The 17128-nt window shown below is 34.8% G+C and overlaps 1 protein-coding gene across 14 annotated transcripts in view; it reads right to left on the reverse strand.

Moving 5' to 3' along the window:
• Positions 1-17128, reverse strand: part of ZNF280D (zinc finger protein 280D) — a 305658-nt gene that overhangs the window by 38754 nt on the left and 249776 nt on the right. For 13 of the 14 annotated variants that reach the window (XM_032417673.1, XM_032417674.1, XM_032417684.1 and 10 more), the window contains 3 exons: positions 13174-13236; positions 6942-7060; positions 6755-6791 (listed from right to left, as the gene is read on the reverse strand). In XM_032417673.1, the coding sequence (XP_032273564.1) occupies positions 6755-6791; positions 6942-7060; positions 13174-13236 (219 nt within the window). Of the gene's footprint in view, positions 1-5160; positions 6158-6754; positions 6792-6941; positions 7061-13173; positions 13237-17128 lie in introns of those variants that run through there. The other variant, XM_032417683.1, reaches the window with a different exon arrangement.

Raw genomic sequence — 17128 nt, forward strand, 5'->3', positions numbered from 1 at the left:
GGAATGTTTTCCTCCTAAAAAGGGGATTCTATAAGCTCAGAGGAATGTTTTCCTCCTCAGCAGAGAGCATTACGCACTAGTTTCCAACAAGGGTGCTGTTTCATAGTCCCTAGACCAGAAGAGTCAGAACTACACTCGATCTGACGCTGGAGAATTATACCCAACGCATGCGACTGAAGCACTGCAGTGAAGAGCCGTCCGCGTGGCAGTCTGCAGGAATGGACTGCGCCACCTGGGAACTGTAAGCCCAAATTACCAACAGCTACGGTGCAGCTGGGTGGCACTAAAACTCTCCCTGACGAGAAGCTGCCACGGACAGGCCATTGCCAGGGTCTTCTGCCATCAGCGGTAGCAGGAACTGCGGTACGAACAGCAGCAGTGGCAGCAACAGCGGGGGCAGTAACGGGAAGAGCCGTGATAGCAGTAGTTGCACCGGCAGCAATAGCTGGAGCAGCCACAGCAACAACATGGCGTTTATTAAGTACTTTTTGGCAGGCCGGTGCTAAGGAATTTTAATTAAATATTTAACTAAAGAACTTCAATTATTTGTTAATGATTTAACCATCCCCAGTCTCTATTTCTTACAACCACCCTGCAAGGACTTCTTATAATGAGACCTTTCACTGATGAGGAAGCTGAGGCTCAACAAGCTGGTTAGACACCCAGCTAGGATTTAAACCTAGGACTGCCTTATTTCAAAGCTGCACTTCTTTCACGACACCACACTTCAGAGTGGTAGGGAGACAGATTTTTTTTCAGTGTGGAGGATTAAAAACAGTAGGTTCCTATATTTCAAGAAGTGATGCAGAAAAGGAGATGTCACAGTAGCTTCTCCAAGTTTGCAGAGGAGAGTAAACTCAGGTAGTCAAATACCAAAATGACTAAAGTGAGGCTGCAGAAGGATCTCAAAATCAGAGATGTGGACAGAAAATATGAGAAGAGCCATAGTGTAGTCAGTATAAGGCAGTATAATTAGGGGGAAAAGACAGCTATGACTAAAGTGAACCTAGGAGGATTCATAGACATTCTCTAACAGTAGAAGTTTGGTAAGCTTTAGATACCAAAAATCTAATGGTATTACTTATGTTTGCTTCAACAGTAACTCCAAAACACACACACACACACACACACACACACTGGGCTAGAAAAAGAAAGTTAACACAAGTGATCTGTGAAATGGTACTGGAAGCTCAGATTGAAAATTGAAGTTATTCTAATGAAGATGAATAAAATACAGGCAGAAATAAAATCATGAAGAGTAGTAACGTAACAGTAGTAACAACGATAACCTTACATGTGTATAGCACTTCCTATGTGCCAACTACTTTCTAAGTACTATATGCATATACTAACTCATTTAATTCCCTAACGCTTTATGAGCAAGCATTGTTGTTAACTGTGTTTTACAAATGAGGAATGGGGCACAGACATCTGGTAACCTACCCGAGGTCACACACACCCTAGTAAACAGCAGGGTAGGAACTCCACACTAAGCAATCAACTGTAGAGCCTGTGCTATTCAACCACTGTCCCTTTAGCACTCTGAGAGGGTTTAATGTAGAGCTGGGTATAAAAACTCCTCATCCTAGTATCAAGGAAGACCTCTTGACACTGTTTAAGCAAGAAGGAAAACTTTACAATGTAAGAAACTCCTTAACAGATAATAAAAGACTGGAAAAAGTAATAGTCTCAAGAAAAGTAAGTAAGTGGGTATACTGATGAACTAAGCATAAGGAGTGACAAAGAGAAGCTACAAATAAATATGAGAGATTCTTAAACATCTTAGTGTGAAATCATTAAAGGTAACCATACCCTCCAAAAAAAAAAAAAAAAAAACAAACAAAAAAAGCCCCTTGCTGCTATATTCAGAGGCAGAATAAGCTAATAACTGGTCTGTCCTTGTTATGTATTTCTTAGATTTTATAAATAGAGGATATCATTTTATTTCTGTAATTTCTAAAAAGATATGTACATTGCTAGCAACCAGTTATAAACTCTACCTTACAAAGATTCATAAACGTGAATGAAATGTCTAGGAGTCCATCTTCTTTAACACCTTACACAACTACTTTTTATTCCCCAATTCAGAGAATCCAAAGAATGATCCCTCTAGATCAGCATTCTACATACTTATTGTATGAAAATTAATGTCAAAAAGTTAATAAGTATTGAAGGAAAAAAAACTCCAGGGTCAAATAAATATACTAGTTGATACAGCCCACATCTAGCAGGAAAGATCCTATATTAAAGAATCTATTTAATTTTAACTTGCATTTCCTAAACTTATTTGACCACGGAAACTTTCCCCCCAGTTTATGAATTACGGACACACTAGTTCCACAATTCAGTTTGGGAAACAATGACCTAGTTACTTTCTTTTGTAAAAATATAAGAGAATTACTTTTATGAGAGTACATGTAGGGAGTTAAAGGTGTTGGGAGTAATGTTGACATTTGGTTTTCTTAAGGTCAAAAGTCTCTGCTACCAGAGATAAGGATATGTGGCACTCTGTACTCATCTCCTAAGAACAAATTTTAACATGTATGTATGACCAATATTGAATAAAGAATCCCAGAACTCTACAACATGTCTGCACTCATATTTTACAAAAAGGAAACCACCACTCCCCCGGTTTTCCTTTTATATCACTGGCCACCCCCTCTTAGTTTCCTCTGCCAATACCTTTTCATCTCCCTAACCCTCTATTGTCAGATTCCCCAGAGCTCAATCTGTGGACCTTACCTTCTCTCTATCTCTACTGTGTCCCTTGGTAATCTCATACAGTTCCACGACTTTTTTTAATTTAACTTTTGTTTTGAGACAATTTTATATTCACATGTAGTTGTAAGAAATAATAGAGACTCCATGCACCTTTTGTCCAGTTTCTCCCAATGATAACATCTTACAAAATTATAGTACAAAATCATAACCAAGATATTGACAGTGATACACCAATTTTATTCACATTTCTCCGGTGTTACTTGTATTCATTCCCATGACATTTAAAAATGTTCAGTGGTATTTACAGCCTAGAACACTCCCCTCACTTCACATAAGTGAATGACTATGACATCTCCATTTGGATGTCTAACAGGCATCTCAAACTAAAACATGCTCCAAGCCAAAGTCTTCATCTTCCCTTCCAAATTTGTTCTTCCTAGTCTTCCCCATATCAATTAGTATCAATGCCATCTTCCCATTTGCTTAGATTAATAAATATGATGTCACCCTCAACATTTTCTCTATTTCACATTCAAACTATCAACAAATTCAAAATATATCCAAAATCAAACCTCTTATCACCCACACTGCTAGGTGCTTAGCCTAATCCACTGCCATCTCCCACCAGATTATTACAAGAGCCCCCCAACTAATCTCCCTGATTTTGCCCTTGGTCTTCTGTAGTTTATTCTCAAGACAGGGACTAGAGTAATATAAACACTCTTCTCTATTTAAGGTTTTTTGTTGATTGTAGTTTTTACTCAGGTATACAAGACTCCACTATTCAAAAATCCTCTAATGAATGGCTTCTTATCTCAGAGTAAAAGCCAAATTCATACATGGCCCACATTACCTTGCAGGCCCCATCTCCTACTATTCTCTCTTGCTCACTCATTTGTGGCCAACCCAGTCTCCTTGCAGTCCTTCCTTCAGGTCTTTACTCAGATGTCATGTCTCAGTGAGGCCTTCTCTGACCACCAACTCCCACCATGTACTCTTTATCCCCCTTCCCTACTTTTACTCTACAGTATTGACCACAGTCTAACATACTGCATATTTTATTTACTTTTTATTGCCTGTCTTTCAGCACTAAATAAAACATGAGCTCGAGAAGGGCAGAGATTGGCACAAAGTAGATGTTTGAGAAATCACTGAAGAAATAAATGAGGCCCAAAGCAGCAAGGTGTTTTGCCAAAACGTGACAAAATATGGCAAGAATCCTAAGTCTCTATAGTTTAGGAATCATTTTTTCTAAGAATGGCGATGGATTCAAACTAAATTTCACTTTTTATTTGGTGGTAACCAAAAACACACGTGCATGAAATGACAATTTCTGATCAAGTGAATAAACTTGATGGTAACTCATCAGCACCAAATTAAAATTCAACCAACTGCGTATAATAAGCAAATTTTGTACCAATTGCCTTAAGTGTTTTATTTATACCAACTTTTTAAAAAGGAAGTTATATGTGATAGAACTTTAAGAGTTTAAAATTTAAGAAAATGAACTTGATAATACTCTAAGATAGAGTCCTAGGAAAGAACACAAAGCAGTACTCCTACACTGTGATATCAAGAATGTAGTTTAGAGCTTTAACCAAGGTAGAACAAGGATTTATCAACGAAAAAGAAACTTCTGTTACAAATGGAAAGAAGTTGTTGCTTCTGGGCAAAATTTTAAAATATTTTTAAAACTGGGTAGAAAGAGGGTGAATGACAAAACATCCTAGAAATAAGGAAATAAAGACTAGTATATCACCAGGTCCACTTGCTAAGAAACAAGCCACTTTGGAAGCTTTTGGAAAATCATTCATTTACAGTACTAATTAGTTGGGAAATTTAACACTAGTGGATTGAACTTTTTTTGATTATTATTTGCAAGGAGCACATTACATAACATGCAGTCATCTAAATTGGTGTTAAGTTTCTTTTCTAAGTAAAATTAAAGAAGTTCTGATTTTAGAGTAAAAAACATAATTGAGTCATACTTTCAGAGCCTGCCTGTCCTCACAGCAGGTAAGATTACAAAAGGCATTTTGCTTGTCTTTAAGATTCAAGAAATTGGTATAGTATAGTGACCTTTCAATTGTCCTGGAGGAAAACAGTGTACGGTGCATTAAGTAGATATAGCTTTCAGTTTGTAGGCCAAATAATAATAAGGCCTCCATAAAACAATTAAAGCAATCCTCCTAGTTATATGATAAATCTAGAGCTTTCATATGAATTCTTTATTAGTAAATAATTCCTGAGGCACTTAAACAATACAATTTTTTATTAAAAGAAATTAATAGCATCAAAACTGTTTAGTAGATCTATATTTAATGTAACTAAAATAAACAAATGTCAAATTCTTAAAATATACATATGTATGAGGAGATATATATATGTATGTATGTATATATATATATAAAAATATAAACAACTACATTATTGGTCCCCATAATTTTTAATGTTACCTTTACCCAAAGAGACTACGTTAATGGTTAAGTGGATATTATATATTAGATGTACAAATACGTGACTTTAAAACTTGTTTAAAGGTCTGCAAGAAGAGGTTTTGCCAATTCTTTACACTTTAAAACCCACAATTATTAAGATAATATTGATCATAATAATCCCGAAGTAAGACAGAGGATATAATAATGTCAAATGGTCTGAACAACAGCCAAAATAAAAAGCTATAAATAGGCAGCTATAAGGGAATCCGTAGAGAATTCCAGAGAATCTCTTGGAGTTCTTAACAAAACAAAGCAAACACTAAACAACAGTTTTAAAGAAAAGAATATAAAAATAGACATCATAAAATAGACATCAGTAAATTTGGAGAACATAAAACCAAGTTCAAAATTAAATTTTTTAAAATTCAAAAATCTGAGAATTGGTATTCCTAAAAAACTGGAAAGTTAGTACTGGGTAATATATTTTAAATGATAGAAAAATAACTGCAATTTGGAACATAATTTTAGAGACCTGTTGTTCCAAGGACATGAAAATAACCATGGTTTCCTAACAACCAGAGAGCTTTTGTATTCCTTGGACTGCATTCATGCTAGATGAAGATTAAAAGGCAGCAGCCAAAATGACTATACTTCAACTTGGATGTTGAAGCACTGATCTGATGGGGTTTTCTTGGCCACAAGCGACCCACAAGCTTAAGATCAAGAGCCAAAGCCCCCAGTGGGAAGGTGTGCTCAATTTGGTGGGCCCTGAGACCATCTCTGGCTAAATCATCATCAGCCTGACGGGAGGCCAGCCATGAAGGAAGGGAGTCTCCCCAAAATCTGATTTCTTGAGACCACAACCTACAGCAGGTCCCACGGTCAAATTATTCACATTCCTTGAAAAGAGAGAACAGGCATCAGTTGTGTCCATCGAAGGGGGACACTGTCCAGGTGTACCCTGGACATTTTTTGAAATCTCTGGGCTGCCTCTGCATCTGAAAAATAAGAAAAATAGCACAATGACAGACAACGGATGAGGAAAAAGACAATCATCTGGCCTAAAAACTTAAGACTTATAAGAAATTACGAAAGCAGACAAAACACAAAAAGACAAACAGCCATATCATTTGGAATGTATTATTCTGAAGGCAAGTACAGCAGAGAAAAACACAAATTATTTTAGCAAAGTAAGAAATGACCATAGCAACAAAAGTTATTTTTGGAGAGAGCCAACTGGAAAAAAAACCCAAAACACATGTTAAGATATGTCAACCTGACACAAAGATAAGGTGGAATAAGAATCTAGTCCCATTTGAAGCTGAAAATTGCTGAATAATGAGAGCTAGTGTCATGAACTTGGCTGCTTAACTGCCTTTGTGTAAGAAAACATCTCAGAACTTTGAACTTAGGAAATTCCAACTTGTCTTGCACCAGGTCACGAGCTCCAAAGAGCAGGAACCTATTTCAACAAGCAGCTTTAAAAAAAAAAAAAAAACTTTAATATTTTTCATTTCTTTTAATGATACATTTTAAAATGCAATAGTGCTAAAATCCATCAAAGTAAAATGCACTGAAGTAAAAATTAAACTTACTCAGAAAGATGTTCAGAAGTTGGGATACAAACAGAAACTGAAATTAGAAGAAAAGTTTTATATTTAAAACAGCACATGAAATATGATGAGTGAGAATAACGATTTAGTAAAGAGCCCATATTGTGGCTGACCAAAAATACTGGAATAAATATCAAAAATCCAAAGTAATACAATTATATATACGTACCTTTCTCTATTACAACTTGACAAGTATGAGTTTCATGTTGACTTAAGTGTGTGGCCATATTATCTAAGCCAGAAACATCAGCTATGAAATCACAATTAAGGCACACTAGAGTAATGCCCCTATAAAAAAAAAAAAAAAGCAAATAGTATAAAAGAAAAGGTTTTCATCTTTTATAAAAATCCATACATAAGTTCAATGATTATTTTTCTATAATTTGTTTTTTATGTCATAACTGTCACTCCCGTTTTTGTTATAAAACTTGATATAACTGAAATGATTCTCTGGAAAATGGAATAGCCATATTCAAATTATGCTACCATTTATTTACAGAAAGTATTTTTGTTTTATAAACTTTTACTACTCATGCTAAAAACTAGGTGACAGGAGACCTACAGCCCAGCCTTGGCCTCACTAACAATTTGTGTCATTTTAACAAGTCACAATCTATCTGTGCCTCTGTTCATCTGCAAAGCAAGGATATAGTATTAATTCACTCAATATATGTTTACTGAGGCTGTCTTTATATACACTGTACTATTATGTACTATTATACCGCATTGTGATTATAATGATGACCAAAAAATATAGTCTGTGCTCTACCAGAGCTTACAATCTAGTGTTTTATTTAGGTGATGAAAAAATTAGAAGAGAAACGTTAAGGCTTTAAAAAGAGATGATGTTGTAGCTGCCATCAATTGTGTACCATGTGTTAAAGGTTTTCCCATATATTTTTAGTTTAATTCTCACCAAAACTATCCAAGGTTGGCATTATTCTCATTTAACACTGAATTAACTAAAGTAGTTAATTCACTACAGATGTCCAAAGCTTGGTCCTTAGCATATGAACACGGTGAACTGGTCCACTAGCTGAGGCCTAAATTACTTGTTCCTTAACAAAACTCCACTGAGTGCTGCAGTTCCTAAATGAAATCTATAATGATTATAAATTTTAAAAAATGTTTGGAAACAATTCCCAAAGCCGTCAATACTTTTTGTTGAATTCAGGAATAGTTTTTATACTCACTGGATCAGACTGTGTAGCATTTGCTATTTGAAAATATTTAAACATAACTGGCATACAGGATGTAACACTGGCCTTCAGATTCTAATTTAAATTGTTTAAACTTTTGATTTTTTGTTGAAAGGTATTTAAAAATATTATTAACCCTGCAAAAATATGGAAATATTTCAGAGAACTTAGAAAACCACTATATGTTTAATTTATTATATTTACTAGATTAAGCACTTTGGATCTTATGAGTCAAGCATATGAAATGCTGTTTAAAAGAAAATCAAATATATTAAATGTATAAATGATGTTAAGGTATTTAAGGAACTTGAATTGTAAATGTGACTGTTTAAAAAATTTATTCAACTTAAGTGAACTTTATCAAACATTAATTAAAAGTCCTCTTGAAAGTGATTACTAAAATGTACTAGATTTCTAAATGGAATATTTTTAAGTTAAACTTAAAAGCTTAACTTTAATAACTAATTATATAGTCTTCTCTATTAACAAACTGCCCTTGCAGAAACCAAAAGTAGTCTCAATGGTAAGTAGTAGCTAAATTATTATTCCACTAGTCATAGTTACTTGCACCAGGGATGGAATGCCTAACTCATCATGCCTTCACTAAACAAGGATTTGTAAAACTGGGATTTATAATCAAATTTCTTGATCTGGGAAGTTGTGGGAGACTGGGACTAGTATGTTCAAGTCACCAATAGAGAAAGCTTGTCTGCACTAAGGAAGGAAAATGGAACCCAGGTCCAGAGAAAATAATAAAGACAAGATCATCCTGCTTCAGCAGGTCAGACTAGAGAGAAGCCATGGTAGTAACTGATGGCTTTGTTTCCCTTATTTGTTCTGGTTGCACCTCTTCCTCCATGAGATTCTTTGAAATCCTGCTTATAAGTGATTTTTGCTTAGGTGAAAAAAAATAGATCATGTAATGTGATCATTGTTACTGTCAACTTATTAACAAAGCATAAATACGGTTTGGAAGTTCATCACATACTTTAAAATTTTAAGTTTTGCCAATATACAAAATACAAACAAGTAACATACTTTAGACTGACTTCTCCCCTGAAGCTCTAGTCTAACAGTGTGCTCTGTATCTACACCTAGACGTCCCATTAGCACATCAAAACTGACCTTCATTAAACTAAAATCATGTACTTCTTCCCCAAATCAACTTCTCCTGACTGATCTTTCTTTTTTTTTTTTTTTAAAGATTTTATTTATTTGACAGAGAGAGAGAGACAGCGAGAGCAGGAACACAAGCAGGGGGAGTGGGAGAGGGAGAAGCAGGCCTCCCGCCGAGCATGGAGCCCGACGTGGGGCTCGATCCCAGGACCCTGGGATCATGACCTGAGCCGAAGGCAGACGCTTAACAACTGAGCCACCCAGGCGCCCCATGACTGATCTTTCTTACGATGTTTCCTCCAATAGTAAAGCTTAAACTACAGTTATCTGTCTCTTCCTTAAAATATTCACTATGGCAAGAATATTATAATATTTATTGAGTACTTATACTGTGCCAGTCTAACAATTTTAGACATATCATTTTATCTAAATATTTTAACAACTTGGGGCAACTGGGTGGCTCAGTTGGTTGAGTGTCTAGCTCTTGGTTTTGGCTGGGGTCATGATCTCATGGGTTGTGGGATGGAGCCCTGCGTGGGGTCTGTACTCAGCGGGGAGTCTGCCTGGGGATTTTCTCCCTCTGCCCCTCCCCCCATTCTTATTCTCTCTCTCAAATAGATAAATCTTTAATAAATAAACACATAAATATTTTAATGACCTAAAAAGGCAGTTGCTATAATTTATCACCTTTTTATAAAGTTTGCTTAGTAAGGGGCGCCTGGGTGGCTCAGTTGGTTAAGTGGCTGCCTTCGGCTCAGGTCATGATCCCGGGGTCCTGGGATTGAGCCCTGCATCGGGCTCCCTGCTCAGCAGAGAGCCTGCTTCTCCCTCTCCCTCTGCCTGCCTCTCTGCCTACTTGTGCTCTCTGTCTGTCAAATAAATAAATAAAATCTTTAAAAAAAAAGTTTGCTTAGTAAACTACCAAGGACACAGAGCTGATAAAGGTCAGGACTAGATTTGAAACTGAGCACTTCGATTCCAGACAGAGCCCATATTCTTAAACATGATGGTATTAATACTGCCTCATCATTTTAACTTAGGCCCTACTAAATTGTTCATAACTACCACAATACTCCTAATCTATAGGATTCATGCATCTATAACTTACCTTGCTATTGAACCTTCATTCAGTATCACTTGATTCTATATAAAATATCAAAGGTTCTCTAATGCTCTCCAAATTAAGTCCAAACTCCTTAACCTTATTTTCAACACTTTCACAATTTAGCTCTAAGCTTAAAACTACTGCTCCAGACTGCAATCTTATTACTATTATCTAAACTTCATGCTCCATCCATTTACTACTAGCCATTCCCTCTGTATGCCTTGTACTTTTTCATTTCTGCACCTTTATTCACGCTATTTCTTTTAACTCAAATGCCTCTGTGCATCTTCTATCAGTATAAACAATGCTCATTCTTTAAAGCCAAGTATATCTAACACCTATGCAGATCATTCCAAGTTATCACCCTCCCCTTTGGAAAAAAGACCCTATTGCGCTTACTAAAGGTCCTCCTTGCTTTATTATAGTTTTATACATTCACCCCTTATCTCCCACCCAATAAACTATACATTCCCTGACGGTTGATACCAAGACTTATTCATCACTGTCATCTTCATAAGACCCGCTATATTATGTACCTGACAGATGTATAATAAATAGCCAAAGAATGAATATTCCATTCAGACAAAAGAGTAATCACAAAAATTATTGTTCTACAATCCTAAGTATGTTATGTCCATTCACAGAAATTGACCAGTTTTTTATTTCAGAACTATTCCAGTTGAAAGAAAAGTATTCCAGACCTTTAAAATCATATAGTTCACTTAAAAAAACACACACATAACTGAGCTTGACAACAGTAAGGTAAAAATCAAACCAAAATCTCATCTTTTGAAAAAAACCCTTTTTTATTCCTATAAAAATTTTCAGTAAAGGCAACATCTAATATAATTTTAATCCATTTCCTTGAATTCAGTAAATGTTTTAGAATTTATACTACTATATTTTTAAAACTAAATCAAAATTTTCTTTCCCTGTGAGCTACTGATCCCTATGAGCTATAGCATAGGTGGGACCTACTGTTCATATAAATAATTTTCAACATATACATTAACTTATTCAACAAATATTTACTGAGTGCCTACCATGTGTCAGGCACTAGTCAATGCCTGGCAGGGACAAAAATCCAAACTACACATATTCTAGTGAGAGGACACAGAAAATTTTAAAAAGTACACAGTATGTCAGATTATGAAAGATGATCTGGATAAAAATGTAGAATAAAAAGGAGATAGGAAGTGCTGGGGTGAAGCACAGGGGAGAAGATACAAGGTAAAATGAAGTGGTCAAGGAAAGGCTCACTCTGATCAGAGTAGCAGCCCAAAGTAGATAAAGGAATACATACAGAAATCTGGGGAACAAGACTAGTCACAGGGACTAATAAGTACAAAGGCCCTGAAACATAGTATCATCCCTTGTTCCACCTTTTTCACTAACTCAAAGCACCAAAACAAGTACTGGCTAACCTTATCTCTATATATTAGCTTAGGACAGCAAAGACACTGATTATTTCAAGTAGCAATGGCAATGTGAACAAAATAAAGAACAACAGAGTCCAAAAAATTCCGAAGAATATTAAGAAAAAATGGTGCTCAGTTGATTCTGAGTTAAGCATGTGGTATAACCAAAGTTAATTATCAATGTCTTTAGAAATATTCATCAATAGTTCTTTCTGCACAGTAAGCAAGTTGTATACTTCTCTTTGATAAAGGAAAAATAAGAATTATTAAGCTACCTAACAATTTCAAGAATTCCAGTGGTTTGAGAAATGTACTTCAAAACTAAAAAAAGTGTTAGTCATTTTACTAGGTATCTTAGATATCTTTTTAATATTCAAATATCGTTGGAGGCCTTATTTTTGTTCTCACTTTACAATATAAATGCATAAAGATATCATCTTGGTACTACTTGTCACCACTGAAACAAATTTAGCAAGAGAATATAGGCTAATCATACCTCTAGTTTAAGGATATAATGAATAGAACTCTCTAACATCCAGTAGCAATCATTTAGATTGGTCTTCCTAACATCAGGTTTTTAAAAAATTAGAACAAACCACAATATCACTTCATACCCATTAGAATGGCTGTGATCAAAAATAGACAGGGGCGCTTGGGTGGCTCAGTCAGTTAAGCGTCTGCCTTTGGCTCAGGTCATGATCCCAGGGTCCTGGGATTGAGCCCCGCATCAGGCTCCCTGCTCAGTGAGGAGTCTGCGTCTCTCTCTCTCCCTCTGTACCCAACCCCACTCTTGCTATCTCTCTCAAATCAATAAATAAAATCTTAAAAAAAAAACCCAGATAATAACAAGTGTTGGCAAAGATGTAAAGAAACTGAAACCCTCACACACTGCTTGTCAGAATGTAGTGGAGGTACTTTGTAAAACAGTTTGGCAAGTCTTCAAAGGCTCAACATAGAGTTACCATATAACTCAGAAATTCTAATCCTTACACACGTACAAAAGAGAAATGAAAAGACAAGTCCAGACAAAAACTTGTATACAAATGCTTATAGCAGCAATATTCATAATGGCTTCAAAATTAAAATAACCTTAACAGATAAACAAACTATGTTAGATCTATACAATGGGATATTATTCAGCAATAAAAAATGAAGTACTGACATGCTACAACATGGATGAATCTTGAAAATATGCTAAGTGGAAGAAGCCAGTCACAAAGGATACATATTGCATCATTCTGTTTATACGAAATGTCCACAATACATAAATCTATACAAACAAAAATTAGATTAGTGGTTGCTTAGGGATGGGAGGAGTTGGGAGGAAATGGGGATGACCGTTAATGGGTACAAGAGTTTCTTTTTGGAGTGATGACAACGTACTAAAATTAACTGTGGTGACGGCTGCACAATTCTGTAAATACACTGAAAACTATGAACTGTACAATTTAAAGGAATGAATTAAATGGTATATGAACTATATCTCAATAAAGATGTCATATATACACAATTTAAGTTAAATAATTTTTCAATATAAAGATTTTAAAAAGATCAACTAGTTACCTGAGATCTTCTGAATGCTTCTTAAAAATACAAAACCTTTTACTTGGACGGTTACTATGAAAGCTGGAGAGACAAAACAGATATTATTAATTTTATTATACAGTAAGTCTTATTAATTTATAGCTTTATTATCAAGTTTGTACTTAAAAGTTTCTAGTTTTACATAAAAGATCATGATATAAATAATAAAATAATGCTTGCCATCCCTGTTTAATTCAATGTTTTATCCTAAATTCCACTTTATCCTTTTATTTTCTAATGACACATATTTCTCTAAGTATATTCTTATAAGATCAGTACCTTACCATTACATAAAAAAAGGAAATACTTAAAATTCTTTTTAAAAAGTAAAGTACCTCAAACTAGTGTTTTTCATCTGTTAAGGAAGAGTTGAAGACAAATTTTTGCAAATAACATGAATCATTATCAATCATCATTTTTTAAAAATCATTTTCCAATCTTAACATGCCTATTATCAGGGGAGGGGGAGTAAAATCCAAATGATCTGTGAAGTAAATAGTACTTCAGCTAATTGCCACTGTTTAGCATTTGTAAAATCAAACATTTAGAAAGTTCTTTGCAATTACTAGTAGAAGTTCTATAAAAAACAAACTAAAGCAGAACTCTTGAGCTAAAATAATGCTCCCCCTAAACACAAAACAGAGAACCTATAACCAAACTTTGTAGCCAATGATAATAGCTTTCATATACCCTTTTAAATCTGGTAAAGAAAGCTTTCCTGTATTAGAAACCCAGGATTAGCTTTAGCACAGTACTATTCAAAGTGGAGTCATAGACTAGTAACATCAGCATCGCCTAGCTTATTTAGAAATGCAAATTCTTGTGTCCCCCCACAAACCTAACTGAATTAATCTCTGGCAGTGGGGCCTACCAGAACCTGTTTTAACAAGTTTTTCCAGTAATTCTTATGCAAGCTAAAGATTGAGAAGCGGTAGCCCTAGTTTGCACTGAAAGACTCAAAGTAGCCAACACACCAGGTCAATGGTAACTCTCAGATACAAGGTAACCATCATCAGTACAGCATGTACTGTATGGGAAAAGAAATACTGTGACTTGCTATAATCCCCAGAAAATGTCCTCAGAAGACTTCTAAATCATTTCTTCAATTTGGGGATAACTACTATTAAATATAAGACATTTATATGAATATCTTATAAATATAAGACAACATCACAAAAATATTAAGTAGGTTTTTTTTTTTTTTTAGAAGAGAACATTGGGGGTTAGGAAACACTGAAATTATATGCAAAAATTTGTGCACATAACTGTTTCTTCAGAAGAATAAATCCAAGATTTTATCTGATGCTCAAAGAATGTGAACCAAAATAAGTTATTTTTTAAATGAGATTTAAAAGTTACTTTTAAAAGTTATTTTTTCTTTTTCCTCAGACAATTTTGGTTTGAGAAGAGAAAAAAAATTACTTTTTAGGGTCTTTGATGGCTTCCATTCTGTCTACAACTTGTAACTTATTAAAATGTTGGTAATTTTAAAATTCTAGTTGTCCGAATCCAGTTTTAATTTAGAGTTTCCAATCTACAAAAAAAACTTATAGTGCCTCTTTATTTGTATTTGTTACACAAATTCCATCCTTTTATTATTATTCTTGTATTACAGTCTATAGCTCACAAATCAGAAGGAAAAAAATTCTCCTTTTTCCTATTAGATCTGCATAAAGTTAATAACAATATAGAAATAAATCTAAGAGAAGAGAAAAAAGGTTACGATTTTAAAAACAACATAGTAAAAACATATGTTAAAGTCCAGGTTTTAAAAATTCACCACCTGGTTATATGACTGTACATAATTATCAAAACTCATTAAGCTATTCTCTAAACATAAGTTAATTTCATTGTTTATAAATTATACCTCATTATATAAGACTAGAGGGGAAAAAACTCCCTTTGACCATATTTTCTTAATAATCTCAATTCAGTACCATTAACAACTTTGTTTCTAATGAAACACAAAAGGAACATCAACAATGTTGATGGTATGCCTACTACTTAAGACATTACACTAGAGGTTGAAGATACAAAAAAAAAAGAGGGCAAGCTGTCAAAGTCCAGGGGTGAGTGGGGGGGAGGGGAAAAAGTCAAACAACATCTAGCACAGAATAAATGCCTAATAAGTGCTTTCAAATGAATGAATACATATTCATAAATAATTATAAGATAAACGTTAATAGTGATACATACAAAGTTTTGTGGCTGCATGAAGGAAAACTGCACGTAAATGGAATAGAAGCCAACTAACAATCAGGACTTCATTTCAGTTAAGAAGGTCACTACTGCCTTGCTCCAGACAAAGCAAAGAGCAAGACACAGAGGGATTTTCAGGAAAAAAGCACTAAAGGAGCTGGAAAAGTGGTTAGAAATTAAATATTGAAAGGTCTTATACTCTCCAGAATATCTGAACTTCATGACTATTAATGTTAGGAAGGCAAAGGATTTTAGGCCAAAAATGACCTGATCAGACATGCCTACTGTAGTAACAGAAGAAAGGAAGAACTGGAGGGGGGAGGGGGCAGACTGTAGACTGGACATCAGTGATGATGCTATCACAATAATCCAATTGTTCTTCTAATGACTATTACTTAATGCCAATAAATCTATACAAAATATATAATGAACTCAAACATATCTTATAAAAATTAATTCAGTGCTCTGTCTTATCCATTGTACAGGAACAAACTGTTATACCAGCTTTCTTTTTCCTCAGAAAAATTTTAGATCATCCTTCTAAGCCCATGTGAAATGTCATTTATAGAATACCTCCCCTTATTTCCTGTTGAAAGAACTCATTCTTACCTTCTTGTGCTCTCATAGTCATCTGTTTACCACCTTAAGTTAGGTAAATATTATCTCTCCTACTAAAATTGTTAAAATTAGAGGCAAGGACTTTATCCACAATATCTAATAATGACAACTTAGAAATGATAACAGCTATAATTACTTGAACATCTCCTAAGTAAAAATCATTTTATTAAGCACTTTAAGTACATTTTCTGTAATTATCACAATGCCTTTCTTTTTGAGAAAAGGAAACTGGGAGTCAGGTTAAGTAACTTGCCCAAAGTCACAGGTAATAAATAAGTGGTGAAGCTTGGATTCAAATCCAGATTTGTCTGATTCTTCACCACCAGCTTGCCATACTTCTTAGCAAATAGTAAACTCTGCTAGAAAAAGAGATATTAAATACTTATGTCCATTAACTTAATTCTATTACATGTAAAGAAAAACCTTTCTTATACATCATGTTGAGGAATAACAATATTATATGGTAATTTGTTTCCATTTTTTTCAGGTGACTTCTAGTGCTACCTGAAGGCTATAAGCAAATAAGGTGCAGTAATTTAAACAACCAAACCCAAATAATACTATTATTTTTAAAAAATCACTTAAAATTACATGTTTAATGATGCTCTTCTTCAAGAGTCTTATTCCAAAAAGTTTCCAAATGCATCAAGATTTTTTAATATCCTCTTGAGATTTTATTTAGAGCTTTTTATAATTACAGCAAATAATGACTTGCTATTTGTAATGTGCTAGGTGACAAGGCGAATACAAACAGCCCCTTCTCAAGGAAATAATATAGACACAAACAAATATAATAAAAGGCAAAATAAATGAATGATACACAGCTCAAAGTGAGGAATGATCCTTGTGAGTGGTTGTGGTGATCAGACACTCCCAAAAAAAGAAGGTAAATGGAGAGGAAAAATAGGGACATTCTAGAGACTTAAAAAGAATAAGGAATCACCACTGACAAAAATGAGTTATGCAGGGGTGCCTGGGTGGCTCAGATGGTTAAGCGTCTGCCTTTGCCTTGGGTCATCATGATCCCAAGTTCCTGGGATAGAGCCCCACATCGGGCTCCTGGCTCAGTGGGGAGCCTGCTTCTCCCTCTTCCTCTGCCTCTTCCCCTGCTCATGCT

Source organism: Phoca vitulina, unplaced genomic scaffold, assembly GCF_004348235.1.
Source record: "Phoca vitulina isolate PV1807 unplaced genomic scaffold, GSC_HSeal_1.0 scaffold20, whole genome shotgun sequence".
NCBI lineage: Eukaryota > Metazoa > Chordata > Mammalia > Carnivora > Phocidae > Phoca > Phoca vitulina.